Source organism: Pempheris klunzingeri, chromosome 12 (assembly GCF_042242105.1).
Source record: "Pempheris klunzingeri isolate RE-2024b chromosome 12, fPemKlu1.hap1, whole genome shotgun sequence".
NCBI lineage: Eukaryota > Metazoa > Chordata > Actinopteri > Acropomatiformes > Pempheridae > Pempheris > Pempheris klunzingeri.
In genome coordinates, this window is record NC_092023.1 from 5,533,575 (window position 1) to 5,553,817 (window position 20,243).

At 41.5% G+C, this 20,243-nt stretch overlaps 1 protein-coding gene across 1 annotated transcript; it reads left to right on the forward strand.

Moving 5' to 3' along the window:
* The first annotated feature begins 497 nt into the window (after nt 1-497).
* myofl (myoferlin like) lies at nt 498-19,763 on the forward strand. The gene is made up of 54 exons (XM_070841187.1): nt 498-585; nt 983-1,038; nt 1,605-1,696; nt 4,249-4,357; nt 4,470-4,566; nt 4,753-4,913; nt 5,556-5,684; nt 6,086-6,148; nt 6,272-6,322; nt 6,494-6,524; nt 6,635-6,750; nt 6,864-6,990; nt 7,084-7,187; nt 7,269-7,337; nt 7,428-7,471; nt 7,559-7,641; nt 7,749-7,784; nt 7,957-8,081; nt 8,171-8,284; nt 8,862-9,039; nt 9,387-9,511; nt 9,626-9,735; nt 9,863-10,055; nt 10,168-10,323; nt 10,418-10,549; nt 10,639-10,802; nt 11,262-11,376; nt 12,056-12,158; nt 12,273-12,412; nt 12,498-12,662; nt 12,995-13,082; nt 13,285-13,362; nt 13,531-13,712; nt 13,803-13,961; nt 14,050-14,151; nt 14,361-14,522; nt 14,632-14,797; nt 14,890-14,960; nt 15,048-15,062; nt 15,149-15,247; nt 15,595-15,723; nt 16,373-16,528; nt 16,652-16,743; nt 16,855-17,025; nt 17,167-17,315; nt 17,637-17,776; nt 17,892-17,980; nt 18,056-18,151; nt 18,260-18,401; nt 18,493-18,592; nt 18,719-18,912; nt 18,999-19,108; nt 19,198-19,345; nt 19,481-19,763. Exons 1-54 carry the CDS (start codon nt 498-500, stop codon nt 19,517-19,519), a joined length of 6,153 nt encoding a protein of 2,050 aa, XP_070697288.1. The 3' UTR covers nt 19,520-19,763.
* The last annotated feature ends 480 nt before the right edge of the window (nt 19,764-20,243 follow it).

A 20,243-nucleotide genomic window follows, 5' to 3' on the forward strand; every position in this document is an offset into this window, starting at 1 on the left:
CGAGTTTTGTTGTTGTTGTTATGTTCATATCTTATCAAACTAAAGCCTAGTTACGTTAATTGAACAAGTATTACCATACGGCTAACGTTAGCGAAGCACGTAATTTCCGACAGTCCTGAAAGGGGACATTACGTACGCCTCCACTGCGGGGCGCTGCAGCACAAGAGAAGAAGAGTTCATTTGACGGGATGAAACTGCCCATAATTCTGCAAATTGATGCCAAATAAATTAAACATGAAGCTTTTTCTAAAGGTAATAGGAAATTTAGACTGTAGAGCTCCCTTTGTGTGTGTGTGTGTGTGTGTGTGTTATATGAACCCAGCTCAGCCAGGCTGCAGGCTGGTGTGTTTCTTGCCTCTGACTCATGAGTGAGGCTGCCCTCTGGTATCCACTCCTCTCGGCTCCTCACATCGCTGCACTTCACTTCTCCGTGCGAGGTCGAGCCCTCTCACTTTCGGTATGATTCGTTTCTCCGCATAAATTTGGATTTTATCAAAATGCTGCGGGTCATTGTTGAGTCCGCTTGTGGGATCCCCAAAAAGAAGCTGGGAAATCCAGATCCAATAGCTGCGGTTGTCTTTAGAGGTGAGAGATACATTTTATTGTTTCTTTGACTTTCTTTTTTCTAAGTGAACTTCTGCATGCTCTGTTCACTTATACAAATACATGTAGCGGTAGTTTACAGTATGCATCTATTCCTGGAGCTTGATGTGAATATTTTGGCACTGATCCATAAACAAAACACAGAGTACATCCTTATAAGGTCAAAACAGCTGTTTGTCTCCAGATCACTGGAAACTTTGTTTGTTCTTTAATTCCTACAAATTAGATGCTTTGGTGCTTCAAGTGTTCCTCTGTTTCCAGGAGTTTGTAAAATGTTGATTTTGTCATTTAATTTTTTGTTGGAAGAATCTTGTTCATGTAGAATATGTGTGTCCAGTTTCTAATAAATCTCTCTTTTTCATCTTCTTTGTTCTTGCAGGTGAAAAGAAGAAAACCAAAGCAGTTGACAATGAATTAAATCCTGTTTGGAATGAAGTAAGTGGGGAAGTAAAGTAAACTGTAACATGTAGATAGTTACAGTATGTGGATTTGTTTACTGGGAAAAGATCACTCTGTTTAATGGAAAAGCGCCTAAACTGTCTTAGCAGCAACACAACCATAGGCCTTATTCACACAAGACATAGATTCCCCTTTATTTGCACATAACACCTGTGCTTAAGTTGTCTAATCAAATAGTCCGATGTGAAAATGGTATTTTATGTGCTATTTTTCTGCACTGCAGACTGAGCAAAACATTAATATTTAATATTTTAATTGTGTTATTGGAAGAGTTGCCATCATAAATTATAACACACAAGTTTTTTTTTAATAAAAAGTAGCATTTGTTGTCATTTCCATAACTGAAAACATACATCCCCTTCAATTAAAATCAAGCCCTGCTGTACCTTCTTCCCTGCAACTGTTCTCGAAGGGGAAGTAAAGTAAACTGTAACATGTAGATAGTTACAGTATGTGGATTTGTTTACTGGGAAAAGATCACTCAGCTGCTACACTACTGTTTGCTGTTGTAATTGATTGTAATGGACTCCTTGTAATTACAGGTTCTTGAATTTGATCTGAAAGGCTCCTCCCTGGATACATCTTCATTCATCGACGTGGTCGTTAAAGACTACGAAACAATCGGCAAAGACAAGTATGTGCATGGAAAGCATCAGACAGACACAGTGACGTCTGAACGTGTCATTGTATAGCGTTACTACTAAATATATTATTTTAAAACGCAAGGAGCGGTTTAATACACAACCCTCAGCCTTCCTCCCTGCATGACAGATTACTGGTCGTTTAAACACACTCGTGCCTTTGCGGAGGAGGGTCTCTGAATTAAAAGCATCTTCCCCTCGACTGGCGGTGATCACATAAACACCAATGTTAGGCTAGTGCAGGTAATGACTGAAAGGGAAATCCTCAGCGCCCCTCGAAGGTTTACCTTTTCAGAGGCTAGACTAAGTGATTGTAATCTGTTAAAGTGCTTGTTTTATAGCATTCGTACCACAGCTACCTTTTTCTTAAGGAGCAGAGTGCCATGTTTTCACTTCTCTGAGTTGTTTAACCACAAGACCCACTGCAGCCATGTTAAGACTTGTACTGCCAGTAAAGAAGGTGCTTTCCTCTCTCACACAATAGCACTCCGGCACCCTGAGCAATGCTGCCTTAAAAGGAAAAAAGTTTCTTTTTAACCTTCCCTACAAAGACTCAGACTGCTATACATGTTATTTATTACTGCTATTTTTTTATTTCTTATTTTCTGTCTGTCAGGCACATGCATGCAAGATGGCAGACTAAGTAATAACATTTCCACTGAGTCACTCCACTGTGTGGAGCATTCTGAGGCAAGCCTTAGTGTTGGATGAGGGTGGAGGGGGGTGTCTGCCTCAGCCACGAAAGCGCTTGGATATTTTTTCCATGATCACTGAGGGTGAACAAGAGAGCTTGCGCTGGCTTGTCATTGGCACATCTGTTATGACTATGGTGCCAGAATGAACTTTAGACACAGTATGAAGCAGACTGTGAAGGGAAATATGTTTGATTGTACGTACAGACAACCAAACTCCCACTTGCATCTATAATCTGGGAAAATCTACAGGAGGAATGTGACCTAGGGATATCTAATCTGTGTACTATCAAAATAAGCCACCTCAAGCCACTCAGCTGGCATCATGTGTGTTTTGTGTACTTGGCAAAGATGTTTTTTACTCCTTAATTAACTTTGTTTAGCAGTGATAAGTAAGTAGTGGAAAATTCATCAGTATACCAGGAAAGCATCTGGTGCTGTCACTGTGGTTAAGAAGTCAGTAACGTTTTTAGAGAGTTATCTATACAAATATGTGAGATGTCTGCAGTGGAACAGACATTGTCATACCAGACTTCCTCTCTGTCTTGTCCTCCACAGCTCAGCCTCCTTTCCAAGAACAGCCCAAGTTTTTAAAGCTCTGTGTAACGATAAATAATAGCTCAGCTGTTGAGAACAAGAGAGAAGAAAAACAGAGCCAGAGCATAATCATAAATATGACTTTGCCTGTTCCCATGTTTACTTAACACTGCCTTTTCATTCGCCTCCTTGGCTCTGTATTTGTCCTCCCCTTTAACTAGGCAGAGAGAGCCCAGCACATGCCTGTGGCAGATCTTAATTCTTTCCTTCTTTCTGCTCAGCTTAGAGACTGGCCCGTGTAACCAGCTGGTCCTTGTCACACAACAAAGTGGCCCATTTGCTCTCTTGAAGATGGTACTGCTGCTCCCAAATGGCTCTTTTGCCAAAAATAGCCAGGCGAAGGAGACGTTTATCACAGGAAAACATTTTTAGATACAGTATTAATTAATATTAACCCTTTCATGCCTAGAAGTACCTACAGAGTACAGCTATTCTAAAGCTGTTTTCTTATACATGAGTTTTGATGGCATAGTTGCACATCAGCCACTACAGTGGATGCTGTTGCATCATCTCATACACTGCTACCCAGTACCAAGCCATTGCAAGTGGAAAAAAAAAAGTGAAACCAAGTGGTTGACAGACAGCCAGAAACACCAAGTTGCTCATCTTTTTCTGTTCAAACCTTCTATAAAAAGAAACCCTTGCAGGTAAGAAAAATATGGTGACATCAAGTAACATCTAAGGAGTCATGCAATTGCTAATTTTTCCAAGTATTGATTTTATATTGGGAGGAAATTATGATTAATCACATGTCCACTGAATTGTACATCATGCATCACTAGCTATACTACTGGATATATCTTTATGAAATATGGGTTGAAAAAAATAAAGTTCAAAAAGTTCTTGTTTTTCATGCCGAAAGATGAATAAAAACACTGACTGAGGTTATCATAATTCATGCATGAAAGGGTTAATTAGTCAAGAGGATATATTTGCCTCATGGCATCCATCTGTAACCATAATGAATCAATGAATTTAAATTCTGATGGTTTGGGATTATTTTAGAAAATGCCCAATGTGTTGCAATCGCTGTGATCATGAATCATTGCTGCTTTATGACTTCTTTCTGATGGAAAAAAACCAAGAAAGTAGGGGGTGTTGCTCAGTTTGTCATTATATGTGAAGAAGTGAAAATGGGAAGTGAAAACCATTTACTACCACACAACATAAGTTTGCCACAGTTTGTGATACCAAAGCATTCAACCTTTTCAAGTAAACAGTCGTCTCCCGCCAGCTGCTGATGTTTTGTTTTTCAGGTTCATTGGCTCTGCAAAAATCTCTCTGAGAGACTTGGCGAGTGGACAACTGAAGTCCCTTCCATCCAAGAATGTGCCCTTGATCAATGAGAAACAACAGTCTGTTGGGGTGAATACATTTAATTAATAACTCGATCCTACAGCACACATACAGCATTTGGTTTTAGACATACACAGTAGAGCTCATAGATCCGTTTTAGAAAGCTTTTACTTTTTTTCAGGCAACCATTAATTTGCTCATTGGGTATGAACCACCTGCCAGCGCTACTCCAAACCTAAATGATCAACCTGATGGAGACGTGGCTCATGGGGACGGTGGTAAGTAGAGGGTTAACCCAAGAAATGAAAACACAGATTAGTGTCTGATGTTTGTTTTTTATTCCCTCCCAAAGAAATTACAGTCATCAAGGTTTTAACCACATTTAAAAAGACGAGTCTGCCATTATACAAAGTGAAATTGGTGCATCGATTCAAAGTTGCGATTATTGCGATTTTGCATCACAGGAGGCAGCGATGAGGGTGATGAGGGGGAGGCAGATGTGGAGGGAGGAGGTCAGGGCGGTCCTCCCACTTCACCAAACCAGCCTGGGAAACCGCGCCACAAGCCGATCCGTCTCAGCCGTAAGAGGCACAGAGCCCTGGCCAATAAGCCTCAGGACTTCCAGGTATTGTCCGAGTTTTGATTACTCTGTTCCTGGATAATCATAAATGCCAATGTAGAAGGGGTTTTTTTTATTGTTATTCACATGAATTACAGCAGGCTTCACCAGTGCAATACACACATACATACATGGGCCAGCCCAGAGAGTGAGTAAAAACATTTATCTGTCAAGTTAGAGAACTAAAAACATGGTTATGTCCAAAAGATAAGATAAGATATTCCTTATCTTATTATTAGGGAAATCCACTACTCTATATAGTATCACTATATAGTGAGTCCCCATTTGGTAGTGCTGTCTGAATGTATAGTGAGAATTATTATACCCCACATAGTGGACTCAAAGTATCCCACAATGCATCCTGTATGTATTCATTTTGTGGATGATCCCACTATATAATCCTCTACAATGAACTCCCTAGAAAGTGAATAGGGAGCAGTGAATGAGTGAATGATTGCATCACAGCAAACAATTTCACACACGTGATTCTCTTCTCCTTTTCCACACATGAAAGGCCCAGAAGTGTATTTGAGTAGGCTCAATAAGTCGTCAGCCCAAATGAATAGATGACACCCTTTTTTAAAAAAGAATCCAGATAAATTGTCTCGCTGCTTGTTCAGCTGCCTCTCTGTTGCTTAAAATGTCCAGATTCGTGTTCGGGTTATTGAGGGCAGACAGCTGCCTGGCAACAACATCAAGCCAGTGGTTAAGGTGAACGTATGTGGACAGACCCACAGGACCAGAATCAGAAGAGGAAATAACCCGTTCTTTGATGAGGTAATGTGCCCATCAGCACAAAAATGACCTCATAGAAATTCATCTACTTGATCATTTACTTTTGCCTCTTATCTTGCTCAACTGTGTTTAACACCCTCTTGTCTTCTGTCTTTGCCACTTAATCTGCGCCTCAATAACCTTCTGGAGTATTTCTCTCTTTATCTGCAGCAGTCGTATAGCAGTGGAGCTTGAATGCAAAGTCCTGGGCTTTCTCTCATATCTAATTCTTCTCATATGCATTTTTTCTTGCCTCAGTTTTGCCAAAGCATAAGAATCTCAGCTTAATACATTGTAAGTCCTACTTTTCACAATGTTAACGCACAGTGTGTGTGACATGAAAATGTGTGGTGCATTAAGTGACAAGAAAATTATTCATTCATTTATGACTTCCTGTCCCGCAGATGTTTTTCTACAACGTCAACTTACTCCCCTCAGAACTGTTTGACGAGAGCATCGACCTTCGGGTGCGTAGATCTCTCCTTTCAATGCAGTTGGTTGCAAAATTAAAAGGACCGTCCATTATGTGCTTTTAACATCAGGGAATCTCTACATCTGCTGAAGCTGTGATGCTGTGTTTTTCTTTATAGGTTTATGACTCCTTCTCCCTCAGATCTGACAGTCTAATGGGAGAGTTCAAGGTATGCCAATTTAAGTGCTTTTAAGTACTTATCTCTGCTTTATTTGGGTCAGAATTGTGACCTGTGCTATTTCAGCACCCTAGTAGGGACTTGGCATAGCAGAATTTTATGACTTTTATCACCAGCACATTGATAAAGTTAAAAAAATATAGACTTTTCTTGTTTGTCCAGCTGGATGTCGGCTACATCTATGATGAACCAGGTCAGTAGTTTCATGTAAAATGCATTCTCTGTGAAAATGAGGGTTTGTTTGCATATGTTATGTATACGTATGTAGGTATTTTAATGTGTTGAATGTTACACTTTGGCCAGGTCATGCCATTATGAGGAAATGGCTGCTCCTCAGTGATCCTGACGACTCCAGCTCAGGGGCCAGAGGTTACCTCAAAGTCAGCATAATTGTTGTGGGCACTGGAGATGAGCCGCCGGTGAGTGTACCTTCTTACTTGCCATCAAATTCCTTTCTACTAGTCACGGTTACAGATCAGTATCGAAAACGGACCATGACAAACTCTCCTGTCCTAACCTCTCGTGGATCCAGACTGAGAAGAGAGAAATCGGTGATGAGCAGGACGACATAGAAAGCAATCTTTTGTTGCCAGCTGGTGTCACAATGCGATGGGCCACACTCAGACTCAAAGTCTACCGTGCCGAGGATATGCCACAGAGTAAGTGACCCATAAATTCCTGTAGCCACTCCAATTCAGTGTGGTCAGACGCCCTTGAAAACCTTCTATTTAGAGCCTTACTTTACTTTGCAGTGGATGATGCCTTTGTTCAGACAGTGAAGCAGGTCTTTGGAGGGGATGGAGACAGGAAAAACCTGGTTGATCCATATTTGGAAGTCAGCTTTGCTGGCAAGAAGGTATTTCATGTTTAAGTAAATGGCAATACATTTCTATTCTGTGAAGATCATTTATATGCTATGGCATTATCTTTGTTTTAGCTGTGCACTAAAACCATAGAGAAGAATGCGAATCCAGAGTGGAATCAAGTCATCAGTCTCCAAGTGAAGGTATGAACGATGCATATCAATATGTATTTTACTGTTCACCATTAAAAACCATTAGCGCAAATTAACAAATGCGCCTGTCTGCCTCTGTAGTTCCCATCCATGTGTGAACGCATCAAGTTGACTATATATGACTGGTAAGAGCTAAATTTCATCCATACACAAATGTACATGTGACAATAATATCACAACCAATATTTGATGTGCAAGTTTACTCCTTTCAGGGATCGTGTAACCAAGGATGACGCCATAGGAACAACGTTTTTAAATCTGAGCACGATGTCTTCCTCTGGTGGAGAGATCGAAGGTGATAACCGCTTTATTTTGTATTTTTGTAATGATTGTTATGTGTCAGTGTTTTAAATTTTGATATTGTTAAATAACATTTTATGTTTTTTTCTCCACTGGAAACAGACTCGTGTGCTGACCATTGCACCACAGTGTCTGAATGTACGTAAGAAATAGTCATCTGCATGTTTTACGTTAATTAAAGATAAATGCTGCTATGTAGCTTACAGTGGGACTGCTGAACATTTGTGTATCTATTCTCATACACCTCGTTGCTTTATAAGTCTTGAAGCTCTCCAGATGGGGTTTGAAACAGAGTGTGTGTGTATTACAGCAAACACTGCAGCATCAGAGGTTGGTTTTCTCCCAGCTTTTGGGCCTTGCTACGTCAATCTGTACGGTAGCCCACGAGAATTCACTGGTCTGCCTGACCCATATGATGAACTCAACCTGGGAAAGGTAAGTTCGGTGAAGAGGGTTCTGTAAGTGTGGACACGTGTGGTATATCACCCTATCACATGGCAATGAGGTGTTTTGATTCATTGCAGGGTGAAGGGGTCGCCTACAGAGGGAGGGTCCTTGTTGAACTGTCCACTCTGCTGGATGGAAAGGTTGATAAGAATGTGGATGACATCTCCAGTGACGACATCCTGGTGGCACAGGTATACACTGCATACTGTAAACTTGTCAAACTGTAATTACTGCTGTGCAGGGTCTTTAATCTGTAAGCTGTTTATTAATTACCTTTTTCTTTGGCAATGTGGGTGTTAAGAGTTTAAGAAGCAGAGAAACAAATAGAGACAGGGTGCTTTTAACTGAGAAAGTTTAATTGGGTCAAATTCACATGCATCACCAACATAACAATTGTAAGGCAAGACACAACACACACACTCTCAATCACTTCTTTGCTGTACTGCCCTCGTTGCGCAGCTACACAACCTTGAGGTGTAGAAGGGCTCACTTTGTCAAAAGCATGGCATTAGCAGCCCTAAACAGGGTGGCTCGCTTAGGGACTTTGTTCTCGTATTGTTTTTCCTGCCATTGTTGTGTGCTGTTGTGTTGTACTTAGTTTATTTTGTCTGTTAATGTTGTGTGATGATGTGTGTAAAGGGTAATGTTGTTTTACTGTGATGAACAGTGCTGTGAAAGAGAAATCCTCCCAGGGGCAACAAATTATAACTAACTGTCAGAAATCATACCACCCTAACCTTTAACATTATCCTTTTGAATTGAGCGCAGAAATACCAGCGGAGGAGGAAGTACTGTTTGTGCGCTGTGTTCCACAGTGCGTGCATGCTCCAAGAGCCGGGCGAGCCAATCCAGTTCGAGGTCAGCATCGGTAACTATGGTAACAAACTGGACTCCACCTGCAAGCCCCTGTCATCCACCACCCAGTACAGCTTTGCTGTGTTTGATGGTATGCAAAAAAGTCATTTCATAATCTCGGTTGTTTTTTGGGGCCCATGACCCTGTTTTTAGGCTGAAACATTTTCATGACACGATCAATCAAACCATCTAGCTGTATGAATTTAAGAATTGCGCATGAAGGAGCTCCATGCATTACATGATATTTTAACCCAATCAAATGCATTTTATTGAAAGTTATATCAAATGAGTAACAATTATCAGTGGAATATATCATTACATTGAACAGTTCTTTAGTTTAAGTGTTTACTACGCTGTAATTCTGTGTTTACGGGGTTGTGAACTCACTCCACAACTTGTATTTAAAATGACTGGGTATGTTTATTCTGTATCTCACAGGTAATCACTACTATTACCTGCCCTGGGCTGACACAAAGCCTGTAGTGATTCTCACCTCATACTGGGAGGATATTAGCCACCGTCTGGTCTCTGCCAATGTTCTCCTCTTCATCGCAGAGAGGCTGGTGAGAATGAGTCACAGAGGCACATTGGCACAGTGTATGCTCAACATTTTGCATGTCTACACAGGTTGTGCTGCTCAGTAATGCCATTGTATCTGTCTTTTTGATTTATTTCAGGAGTCTCACCTCACCTCTTTAAAAACAGCCGTCTTAGCCAAGGTCTCTGAAGCACGTCTGGCAGAGATTTGGCTCAAACTCATCAATCACATGATTGAGGACCTTAACAAGTAAGACATGACCAGACAGATCCTACGATGGATCTATGTGTTGTATGAAGAAATGCTATTATCTAATTTAGGTCAAACATTTGCAGTTGGGTTTTCTGTGTTGAGTCCTGTTATTTTTTTGTTGTAGTTTCCAGCTTCCGATGCTGGAGGGCCAGCCCAATGTGACTGCACTGGATCTCCAGTTGAAAAACCTGCGTGATGCTGCTGTGAAAAGTATCACCGAGATGGCCAGTCGCATGAAAGAGGAGGCCACAGATGTGAAGGCTACCATTGGTGACATTGAAGATTGGCTAGACAGAATCAAGCAGCTGGCAGAAGAAGTGAGGAAATCTATTCCATGGTTGCATGCAACTCTGCTCTTTACTATAAGGGGGCCAGGCTGCCACCTCTAGCAGAAATATAGACTGAAATGTGTGTGTGTGTCTCCATCAGCCTCAGAACAGCATGCCAGATGTGATCATCTGGATGTTAAGAGGAGAGAAGCGGGTGGCTTTTGCCCGAATCCCAGCAAACCAGATCTTGTACTCCAAATTCAGCGTGCAGTCATGTGGTAAACACTGTGGACGGACTCAGACTATCTTCATGCAGGTAAAAAAACTAGTGATCATACAGTAGCTCATTAATCATATTTCATTGCTACATTTTAGAAAGAGTCCCGACTCTCATAATCTTTGTTTGTCAGTACCCCATGGACAAAAACAAAGGCGTGAAGATCCCTGTGCAGCTGCGGGTCAACATGTGGCTCGGGCTCTCTGCAGACGAGCAGAAGTTCAACAGCTTCTCAGAGGGAAACTTCAGTGTGTATGCTGAAATGGTACAGTGCCTACACACATCAACACCTTTTTATAAAAAAAGAATAACACACATACATTTATTTGATTTCAACGGTTTTTCTTTCTGCAGTATGAGAACCAGGCCCAGGTGTTTGGGAAGTGGGGAACTACCGGACTGGTCGGTCGCCATAAGTTCTCAGATGTGACTGGAAAGGTGAAACTCAAACAAGAGCGCTTTCTTCCACCGCGTGAATGGGAATGGGATGAAGACTGGTTTGTTGACCCTGAGCGATGGTAAGTTTAACTAATTCACTTTGTCCCCCACACACTCACGCACACTCACACAGTCCTTCATGATTTATGACTTGCACAGTACAAACATCCTGTTATCATTGCACAGTTGAACATTCTCCAGAATCTTGCTCACACTTGACTCTGCTAATTGGTCACGATCACAAATCAGTGCTTGTACCACCTACAGCGCAGAATCATGTTATGAACACAATCACAGGAAATGAAAAGGAATTTCGGCATCAGCCAATGTTTTGGCTTAAGGAGGCCTACCTCCTTCCCTTAATACCTCCTACTTCAGAAGTGCTTACATTCTCCCACCAAGGGTCATGTAAATAATTTGAGCCTTCTGAAGCCCGTTTTCCTGAGCTGTTCCGCTCCGTTTATCATGGTCCTACATAGCGAATGTCTGAGTCACGGCGCCTCTTATCAACCTGTGTGCTGTGGTGATGTGTTCTACAGCCTGTTGACAGAGGCGGATGCGGGCCACACAGAGTTTACAGATGAAGTTTTTCAGAATGAAACACGCTTCCCTGGTGGAGAGTGGAAGCCCGCTGCAGTGCCCTACACGGATGTGGTATGACTTATCCCTCCCAGAGACACACATATTACATGTACACACAGTATTCATGTTAGTTTCTAGTGTTATCATTTTGCTGTGTGCTGTAATGCAGGTAAGACAGGTGGGTTACATTTATGAAATACATATATGGCCTTTTATGCATGTGACCCATTTCTTTTTGGTTGACGTTTAGTTTCCTGTGTGGTTTTGATTTTGACATCATTTAGCACAGTTGGTGTTACACCTGGTGACGTTGGTGTCACAGCTAGCACAACATTGTGTGTCTTTCAACTTTGCTGTTTTGATTCACTTTTATTCCAGACACAGAAGGCAGCTACAGTATGTTCAGATAAAAGTCTCTGATCAATCCACTGCATGTGACCCACCCAACAACAAATGTCAAACAGTGCCAAGTTAGCTGGTGAATGTAGTGGAACATTTAGCAACTATAGATCCAGATACTTCAGTCAGGAGTTGATAGAGAGCAAAAATGATTAGACTTCATCAGGCCCCAAGTAACCAGCACAATGAGCTTAAATTTCCATTCTTCTCCATTCTAACAATTCAACAATAACCAATACTGTTGTGTTTATTAACATGGAACCAAAAAAATTTAGATTTGAATTTTTGAACCCCTAAATACTTCAAATATGCAGCAATACATCAGGAGTGACAGAGTGTCTGTGTTGTGTAGAATGGCGAAAAGGCACAAAGCCCGGGAGAATTAGAGTGTCCACCTGGATGGACCTGGGAGGACGAGTGGAGCTTTGACAGCAACAGAGCTGTAGATGAGAGAGGTAACATGAACGCTGAAACTGTGACCGGATCATCTCTTTGCTGTGTTTTCGTGTTTAAGCACTGCAAGTCTAACAAGGTCTGTGCGCATGCCTGTGTGTGTCTTATGGCACTAGGTTGGGAATACGGAGTTACCATTCCTCCTGACGATAAGCCCAAATCCTGGGTTGCAGCAGAGAAAATGTACCATGTCCACCGCAGGAAGAGACTCATAAGACCACGGAGGAAGACATCTGATAAAAAGGCAGTTACTGAGGTGAGAAAGTTGGGAAAAAGAGTAGATTTGAGAGATGATACAAGTGCAGTTTCTCATTCTTTTCTTATCCTTGTCGCTTCCACAGAGGCGAGAACCAGGAGAAGGCTGGGAATACTCTTCCCTGATTGGCTGGAAGTTTCACAGGAAGGAGCGCTCCTCTGATACGTTCCGCCGCCGCCGCTGGAGGAGGAAGATGGTCCCATCAGACTGTATGGGGGCCTCTGCCATCTTCAGACTGGAAGGGGCATTAGTGAGTATTACTTAAGTCTGCTTAAGTATGATGCACAGTATATAAATAAAGCTGGACATGACAAGTCCCCTGAGAAGTATTGCTAAATGTGTGTTGTATTCTTAAATGTCTCCCAACAAGGCAGTTGTCATGGCAACAAGACTTATTTTATGCCATCTGAGTCATATCCTCTCATTATTCCCCTGCATGTGCCTGTTCCTGTCAGATGTTGGCAAATAACTCAGGAAGTTTATTTTAGTTTTGCATTCTTTTCTTCTAATTTTCTTCAATTTTGCTCAAATGTTTGCTTTAAGTGCTCTTTTAAGGACTGGATCCTGCGTTTTTGTTAACAGGGGGTTGATGTTGACGAAAAGGCCAGTAAAACGGAAGCAGCCAAAGTATTTGGTGCCAACACACCCACTGTTTCTTGCCACTTCAGCCGTAAGTAGCTGGGTCAGATAACGTTACTGGTAATTCATGCTGATTAAAGGCTTCATGTTTCTATAAACTTCCTGACTGGTCCTAATGCGAGATAACACTGAGTCATCAGATCTGGATATATATGTGCCCGTGCCTTATCAGCAGTGTGTCCTGTGAAATTATGATACAGTTTAACATGCTGATAACTGTTATCTCCCTCCAGGGTCTTACATTTACCATCTGAGAGTGTACGTTTATCAGGCGAAGAATCTATGTGCCATGGACAAAGACAGCTTCTCAGGTAAAAATAAAGCGGAGAGCTTCAGAATAATCACACAAAGAACAAGCCTAAACCAAGAGGGATAAATGAAATCTACTCAGAACACACAATGTAAAAATGACATGAAACATCATGGTTAACACGTCCTGCCTCACATTTTTATCAAAATAATACCCTGGTCCTCTCCAGATCCCTACGCCCATGTGTCATTCCTACATGTCAGCAAGACCACAGAAGTCATAAGGGCCACCCTGAACCCCACATGGGATCAGACTCTCATCTTTGAGGACATTGAAATCTACGGAGACCCACAAACTATTGCCCGCAACCCTCCTGATGTGGTGCTGGAGCTGTACGACAGCGATCAAGTGGTACATTGTACATTCATACTGGCAAATTTCTGATTAAATCACATAAACATACAGAATCCAATCCTAGCGCTGCTGTACTTTATTCACTAGGGAAAAGACGAGGCCATGGGTCGCTGCACGTGCCCCCCAATAGTGAAACTGAACCCCAGTGTGGCAGTCAGCCCGAAGCTGCTGTGGTTCCCAGTCACCAAAAAAGGTCGCAGTGCTGGAGAGGTGCTGCTGGCTGCAGAGCTCATACTGAACGACAAGGTAAAGAAGGCACTAAAGAAAGTAAACATACCGTGACTTAACATTATGAAAGTGCACTTAGGAGCGGATGCTGTGTTTTGCCTTTCAGACGACTGAAGGAGACCTGCCTCTGGTGCCTCCTCGACGGGGGGAGAAGCTCTACATGGTTCCCCAGGGAATCAGGCCTGTAGTGCAGCTCACTGCGATTGAGGTGCATCATCACGCCATCCCTTTGCCAACTGCTACAAATTCCCTTCACACACATTACATGATCAGACAAGACCAGTCTAACCCTACGATCACAGTTGTGGTTGCATTTCTCATCTATAACCCTTTCACTCACTTCCTACCACCATGTTAGTCCCTTTAACTGAACAGACCAGTTTTTGTAAGTGTCTTAATGCGGTTATTTGATCCCAGGTCTTGGCTTGGGGCTTGAGGAACATGAAGACCTACCAGTTGGCCACAGTTTCCTCCCCCAGTTTGATAGTGGAATGTGGTGGTGAAATTGTTCAAACGGCTGTAATCAGGAACTTCAAGAAGAACCCAAACTTCCTAGGATCTGTGCTGCTGCTCAAAGTGGTAACAACCCTCAAACTTTCTAGAGAAAACATTCAGACAACTGTAAGTGTTTCATGTCTGGAGTTTCGTTATATTCTTTCATGACCTGCTCTATTGTTTTCTCACCTAGCTTCTTCCCAAAGAGGAGATGTACACCCCTCCTATTGTACTGAAGGTAATCGACCACCGACCCTTTGGTAGGAAACCTGTAGTGGGTCAGTGCACCATCGACTGCCTCGAGCAGTTCCGCTGTGATCCGTATCGCATCAACAGTGAAGTCTGCATGTCTGCTAGAGGTATGAACACAAATGCATGGACACACAGATACATACACGCTTGGCTACATACAGTTGAGGCTTATTCTATTCTGCTTCCATTGACTTTAAAGTGGCAATAATAGCTGCTGCCCAGGGAGATGTTGTCATAGACATTGACGAGAGACCCATCGTGAAAGCTGAGGTAAATAATCAATCACAAAACAGTCATTATTTTCACATCTACTTCTCTTTATTGATAATTACTCTTTGTTTCCTTCCCACATTGTAGCTTCATGCAGAAAAGGTGAGACTTTTCTCTTTTCATTGATAGCCTACAAATCGACAGCATCTCTAAAAATACTGAGGCCACCATTATTTTCCTTTCTGCAGGAGGAGGAAGCAGTAGACTGGTGGAGTAAGTTCTACTCCTCTATTGGGGAGCAGGAAAAGTGTGGACCTTACCTGAAAAAGGGATACGACACGTTACAGGTGAGAACACGTCATCACACATTGCAAAAACACAAAAACAGATTTTGATTTTATTGTGGAATTTGAGTTGGCTTTTCAAGCTCCAGCTTGCCAGCTACAACAGACGGCGTTGGTGACCAGAAAGTTATTTTTCTTTTGAGTTTGCAGTAGTATGTATTCAAAATAAAAACAATGTTTCCCTGATGCTGACATATGCAGTCCGACATTAGGAAGATTCAGCAGTCAGTGCTTAAAATGAAAAACAAAGGGGATGTGGGTGGTCTTTGCAAAGGTACAACCAAGGCTTGATGTATAGTTGGGCTGAAAGCTCCTAATAATGAAAGTTGTGGTTGCGTTGTGTTCTTCAGGTATATGACTCTGAACTAGAGGAGGTTCCACAGTTCCAGGGACTCACTGACTTCTGCAGCACTTTCAAACTCCAGCGAGGAAAGACTGAAGATGAGGAAGATGATCCCTCCGTGGTTGGAGAGTTCAAGGTGAAGAAGCCAGATTTTGAGGATGTTTTCCTGTCATTTAGCATTCAGTTATACCTGAACTTCTTCTTATCCTAGCCTTTGTCCGCCCTCTGGTGGATATTTTAAGAATTTCACCTAAAGTCAGTGCGTTAATTAGGCAACTACAAAACAGCACAGCATTTAGTCCTGGTTTTAGTTCAGGGAAGGGACATGTCAACAACTATGTTGTTGTTGCAGTTTATGGGCAGTATTATGTATTTAGGCTGCAGATTGGTATGTTATAATAAATATTTTACTAATTGCAAATACATACTTTATGATTTACAAGTCTTTACAAGTTTTGAATTGCATCATGGTAAGTTAAAGACACTTTTCCACTTAGGGTCGATGTCAAAGTTTATGTTTTAATGTGGATATGAAGGCGCAACATCAGTAAATTGATATTTTTAGATGAGAGAATAATTAATTTGTTACACAGCTGATCAGCTTCATTTTAGCAGTTTATTTTTCCTCTGAAGTGAAAAATACAGAAATCTCATTTCTAATGTCTCAATCAACAATCCTTTTTAACCTTGGTAGGAATATTGCCTTAAGTTCCTGTATGAATATAATTATCTTGCGTTGGAGATGTTAAATGACTAATAGCTCTGTCCTCTTTGGTGATATTCAGGGCTCATTCAAGATTTACCCGCTGTCTGATGATCCAGGGGTGCCAGCTCCACCCCGCCAGTTCAGAGAGCTTCCCGACAGCGGACCTCAAGAGTGTCTGGTCAGAATTTATGTGGTGCGCTGTATTGACCTGCAGCCAAAAGATACAAATGGCATGGTGAGTTTTGTATAAAGCTACGACTGAACAAGCACCTTGTTTACTGAGAAAGATTTTAGTCACAATCCTGCCACATTGAAGCTGTTGAAGTTAAGATACGATGTTTTTACATTCTCTTTTCAGTGCGACCCGTATATTAAGATTGGACTGGGGAGGAAAACGGTGGATGACAGAGATAACTACAAACCAAACACCCTAAATCCAGAGTTTGGGAGGTAAAACGGCGATGTGTTCAACTTTTTCTTAATTTCATCATTTTGGCATTTGTGTATGAACATAAAGGAGCAACTAATATATTATACAATGTCCTCGATCTTTTTGTACAGGATGTTTGAGCTGTCCTGCTTCGTGCCTCATGACAAGGACCTGAAGATTGCTGTGTATGACTATGACTTACTCAGCAGGGATGAAAAAGTGGGTGAGACAGTCATCGATTTGGAGAACAGACTCCTGTCTCGTTTCAGGCCCTCCTGCGGCCTGCCACAGACTTACTGTGTGTAAGTGTGCACTCTCTGTATTTATATGCACCGTGAATGCCTCGTCTACAGTGAAATTGATTTGTCCCACAGAGCAGGCCTCTTCTTTTATGTGGTGTACTTTCTCAAAGCCAAACCTACAAAGCTACTCTTTCGTTGCAGCTCAGGGATCAATCAGTGGAGAGACCAGCTGAAGCCTTCTCAGATCCTCGAGAATGTGGCGAGGGTGAGAGGCGTCCCTCCTCCACGCATAGAGGCAGATGGCAGCTCACTGTCCTTCTTGGGAAATCAATACAACCTGCAAGATTTTGGTACGATATTGCCATTCTAAAATGTCCTATTATCATATTTTTAGTAGTACTGCTACTTAGATGTACTATCTGAATGACTGTCTTGACTTTTATAAGTTTATAAGCACCTTGTAGAATATTCAACAATTATTTATTAGACTTAGAAGCAGGTTTATTGCCAAGCAAGTTTGACATTACAAGGAATTTGCCTCAGTATTAGTTTGTTTAAGTTGTATTTTGCTCTCATTTTAGCTGTTTGTATATCTCTGACACTAACATGTATCTTCTACAGTGTAACATCTTTTCATCCTTGAATTTGTTCATCTGCTGTGATCTTTGCAGAGGCAAACAGTGTGATCCACTCGCACTTGGGCCCAGCCAGAGAAAGGCTGGCTCTGCATGTCCTCAGAAACCAGGACCAGGTACCAGAGCACGTGGAGACCAGAACCCTGCACAGCTCCCACCAACCCAACCTGTCCCAGGTTAAAACAACAGCAGTAACACTGCATTTATTTATTTAGTAGAGTCACAGACAGTGGAGCTAAAATATGAGCCGTGAAAGCTTTGTTTAAGAGTCGTCTTTTTCCACAAACACAGGGACAAATTCAAATGTGGGTAGACATTTTCCCCAAGAGCCTTGGTTTGCCAGGTGCTCCATGTGATATCACTCCACGCAAAGCCAAGAAGTAAGAGACACATAGCAAAATAATATTTCATCACAGTGCATTCAAGGAGGAAATATAACAGTATATTCAAAACAGGTACTTCTTGCGAGCCATTGTTTGGAACACAACTGATGTCACTCTGGACGAAACAAGCATCACTGGAGAAAACATGAGTGACATCTATGTTAAAGGGTCTGTTTCTTGTCTCTTACTATAACCCTTTATTAGTACTTAGGTATATTTTACTTAAATGTGCATTTTATATAGTTAATCTGAAGTCATCATTATCATATCTCCTAGATGGATGCCAGGTATGGAGCAGGACAAGCAGAAGACTGATGTCCACTACAGATCCCTGGATGGAGATGGAAATTTCAACTGGAGGTTCATCTTTGGGTTTGACTACCTGCCTGCGGAACAGCTGTGTGTTGTCTCGAGGAAAGTGAGTGAGATCATGGAGCAGGAACGACACATACTTTTTTTATTGTGCTGGTGTAATGACAGGTAATGGTCTAAATACATTTGTTTTACAGGAACACTTCTGGAATCTGGACAAAACTGAATTTAGGATTCCTCCTAAACTGATCATCCAGATATGGGACAATGACAAATTCTCCCTGGATGACTACTTAGGTGAATTATTAACTGCTTGTTATACTATGATCATACAAAGGAAAAGTCTTGAAAGATAAAGATCTACTAGAGAGAACTATTTCAATGAAGACAAATTATTTTTTTCTGCGTACATGTCTGTTACAGGTTCAGTTGAGCTGGACCTGCTCAATCTGATCCCTCCTGCTAAGAGCCCAGAAAAGTGCAGCCTAAAGATGTTACCAGGGATGGCGAACTCAGCCTCTTCCAAAAAACCTCTGCCCAACTCACTCTTCTCCCAGAAGTCTGCTCGAGGCTGGTGGCCATGCGCGATCGAGCAGGATGGGAAACATGTGCTTGGTGTATGTTTATGTCCACAGCACAGTCTCTAGTTAAGGCTTTTTGTTTCGCGGTTTGTGTTCAAGACTGTTTTTTCGACATTTAACAGGGGAAAGTAGAGCTGACACTGGAAATAGTGGAGGAGAAGGAGATGGAGGAGAGACCTGCTGCGAAAGGCAGAGATGAGCCAAACATGAATCCCAAACTGGACCCACCCAAGTAAGATACCTCTATAATTTTGTAGTTCAATGAATTGCTTAACATCTATTTACATTAGGTAAATGCAGCTGCCTTTCTCCATTCAACAGCCGCCCTGACACATCATTCTTCTGGTTTACAAACCCTTGCAAGACCATGAAGTTCATTATTTGGCGCAGATTCAAATGGCTTTTCATTTTAGCCATTATCCTTCTGCTGGTTATCTTGTTCCTCGGGATCCTCTTCTACTCTCTACCGGTAGGATTACTGATTTTGCTCATATCTTCTTGATTTGAATATTTTTGAAACCGCCATTAAGTATTTCCATCCATCAGACATATTGTTTATCCATAGTATTTTGTAATCTGAGTGAATTTTATTCCATATCCACAGAACTACATCTCAATGAAGATTGTGAAGCCTTTTTCCTAAGGAGCATTGCAGAGAAGCTGTTGGCCTTCCTGCTGCAGAATCTACAGTCCTCTTCACTGTTACTGTCCCTCAGAAATATGCAATGACTTCCTCTGCTGATCACATAGCAGACATTCTTTTCTCAGTTTAAATTTTTTTGCACTCTCAGTATTACTCATATTTCTTGTGAAGCAAATAATCTCACATGTTCAAATTTAGAAAAAGTAAATCAAGAATGTCAAGAATGATATATTTTAATAAACTTTGATATAAATTGTTCAAACTGGTCATAGTTTCTTATATTTTGCACATATTTGAATTCAGTACAACCTTTTGAAAACAATCCAGGGGCACTAACATATGAAAATGTAATGTTATTACCAACAAAACAAAATACTTATATCATATCATATCATATTATATTATATTATTACAATATCTCAGAAACATTACTAACAAAGAGAAACCTGAACAGTAATTTTTACATTTAAAAAATTAAAGATAAAAAGCAAAAGGAAACATGTTGTCAGAGTGTGGGGCATACTACTACTAATAATAATAAGTCTGTTTACTGCTGCTAAATACATTTTATAAAGACTTTTCTGTACCATATTTAGTGTATTCATGCCTCATGAACATGGGCAAAGAACTCCACGACAGTAAACTCCTTTTCGACCCCGTTGCTAGGCTACCAGGTCATGAGCCCGCCCCTTTTCCCCAGAGAGAACGCTGTGATTGGCCCAGA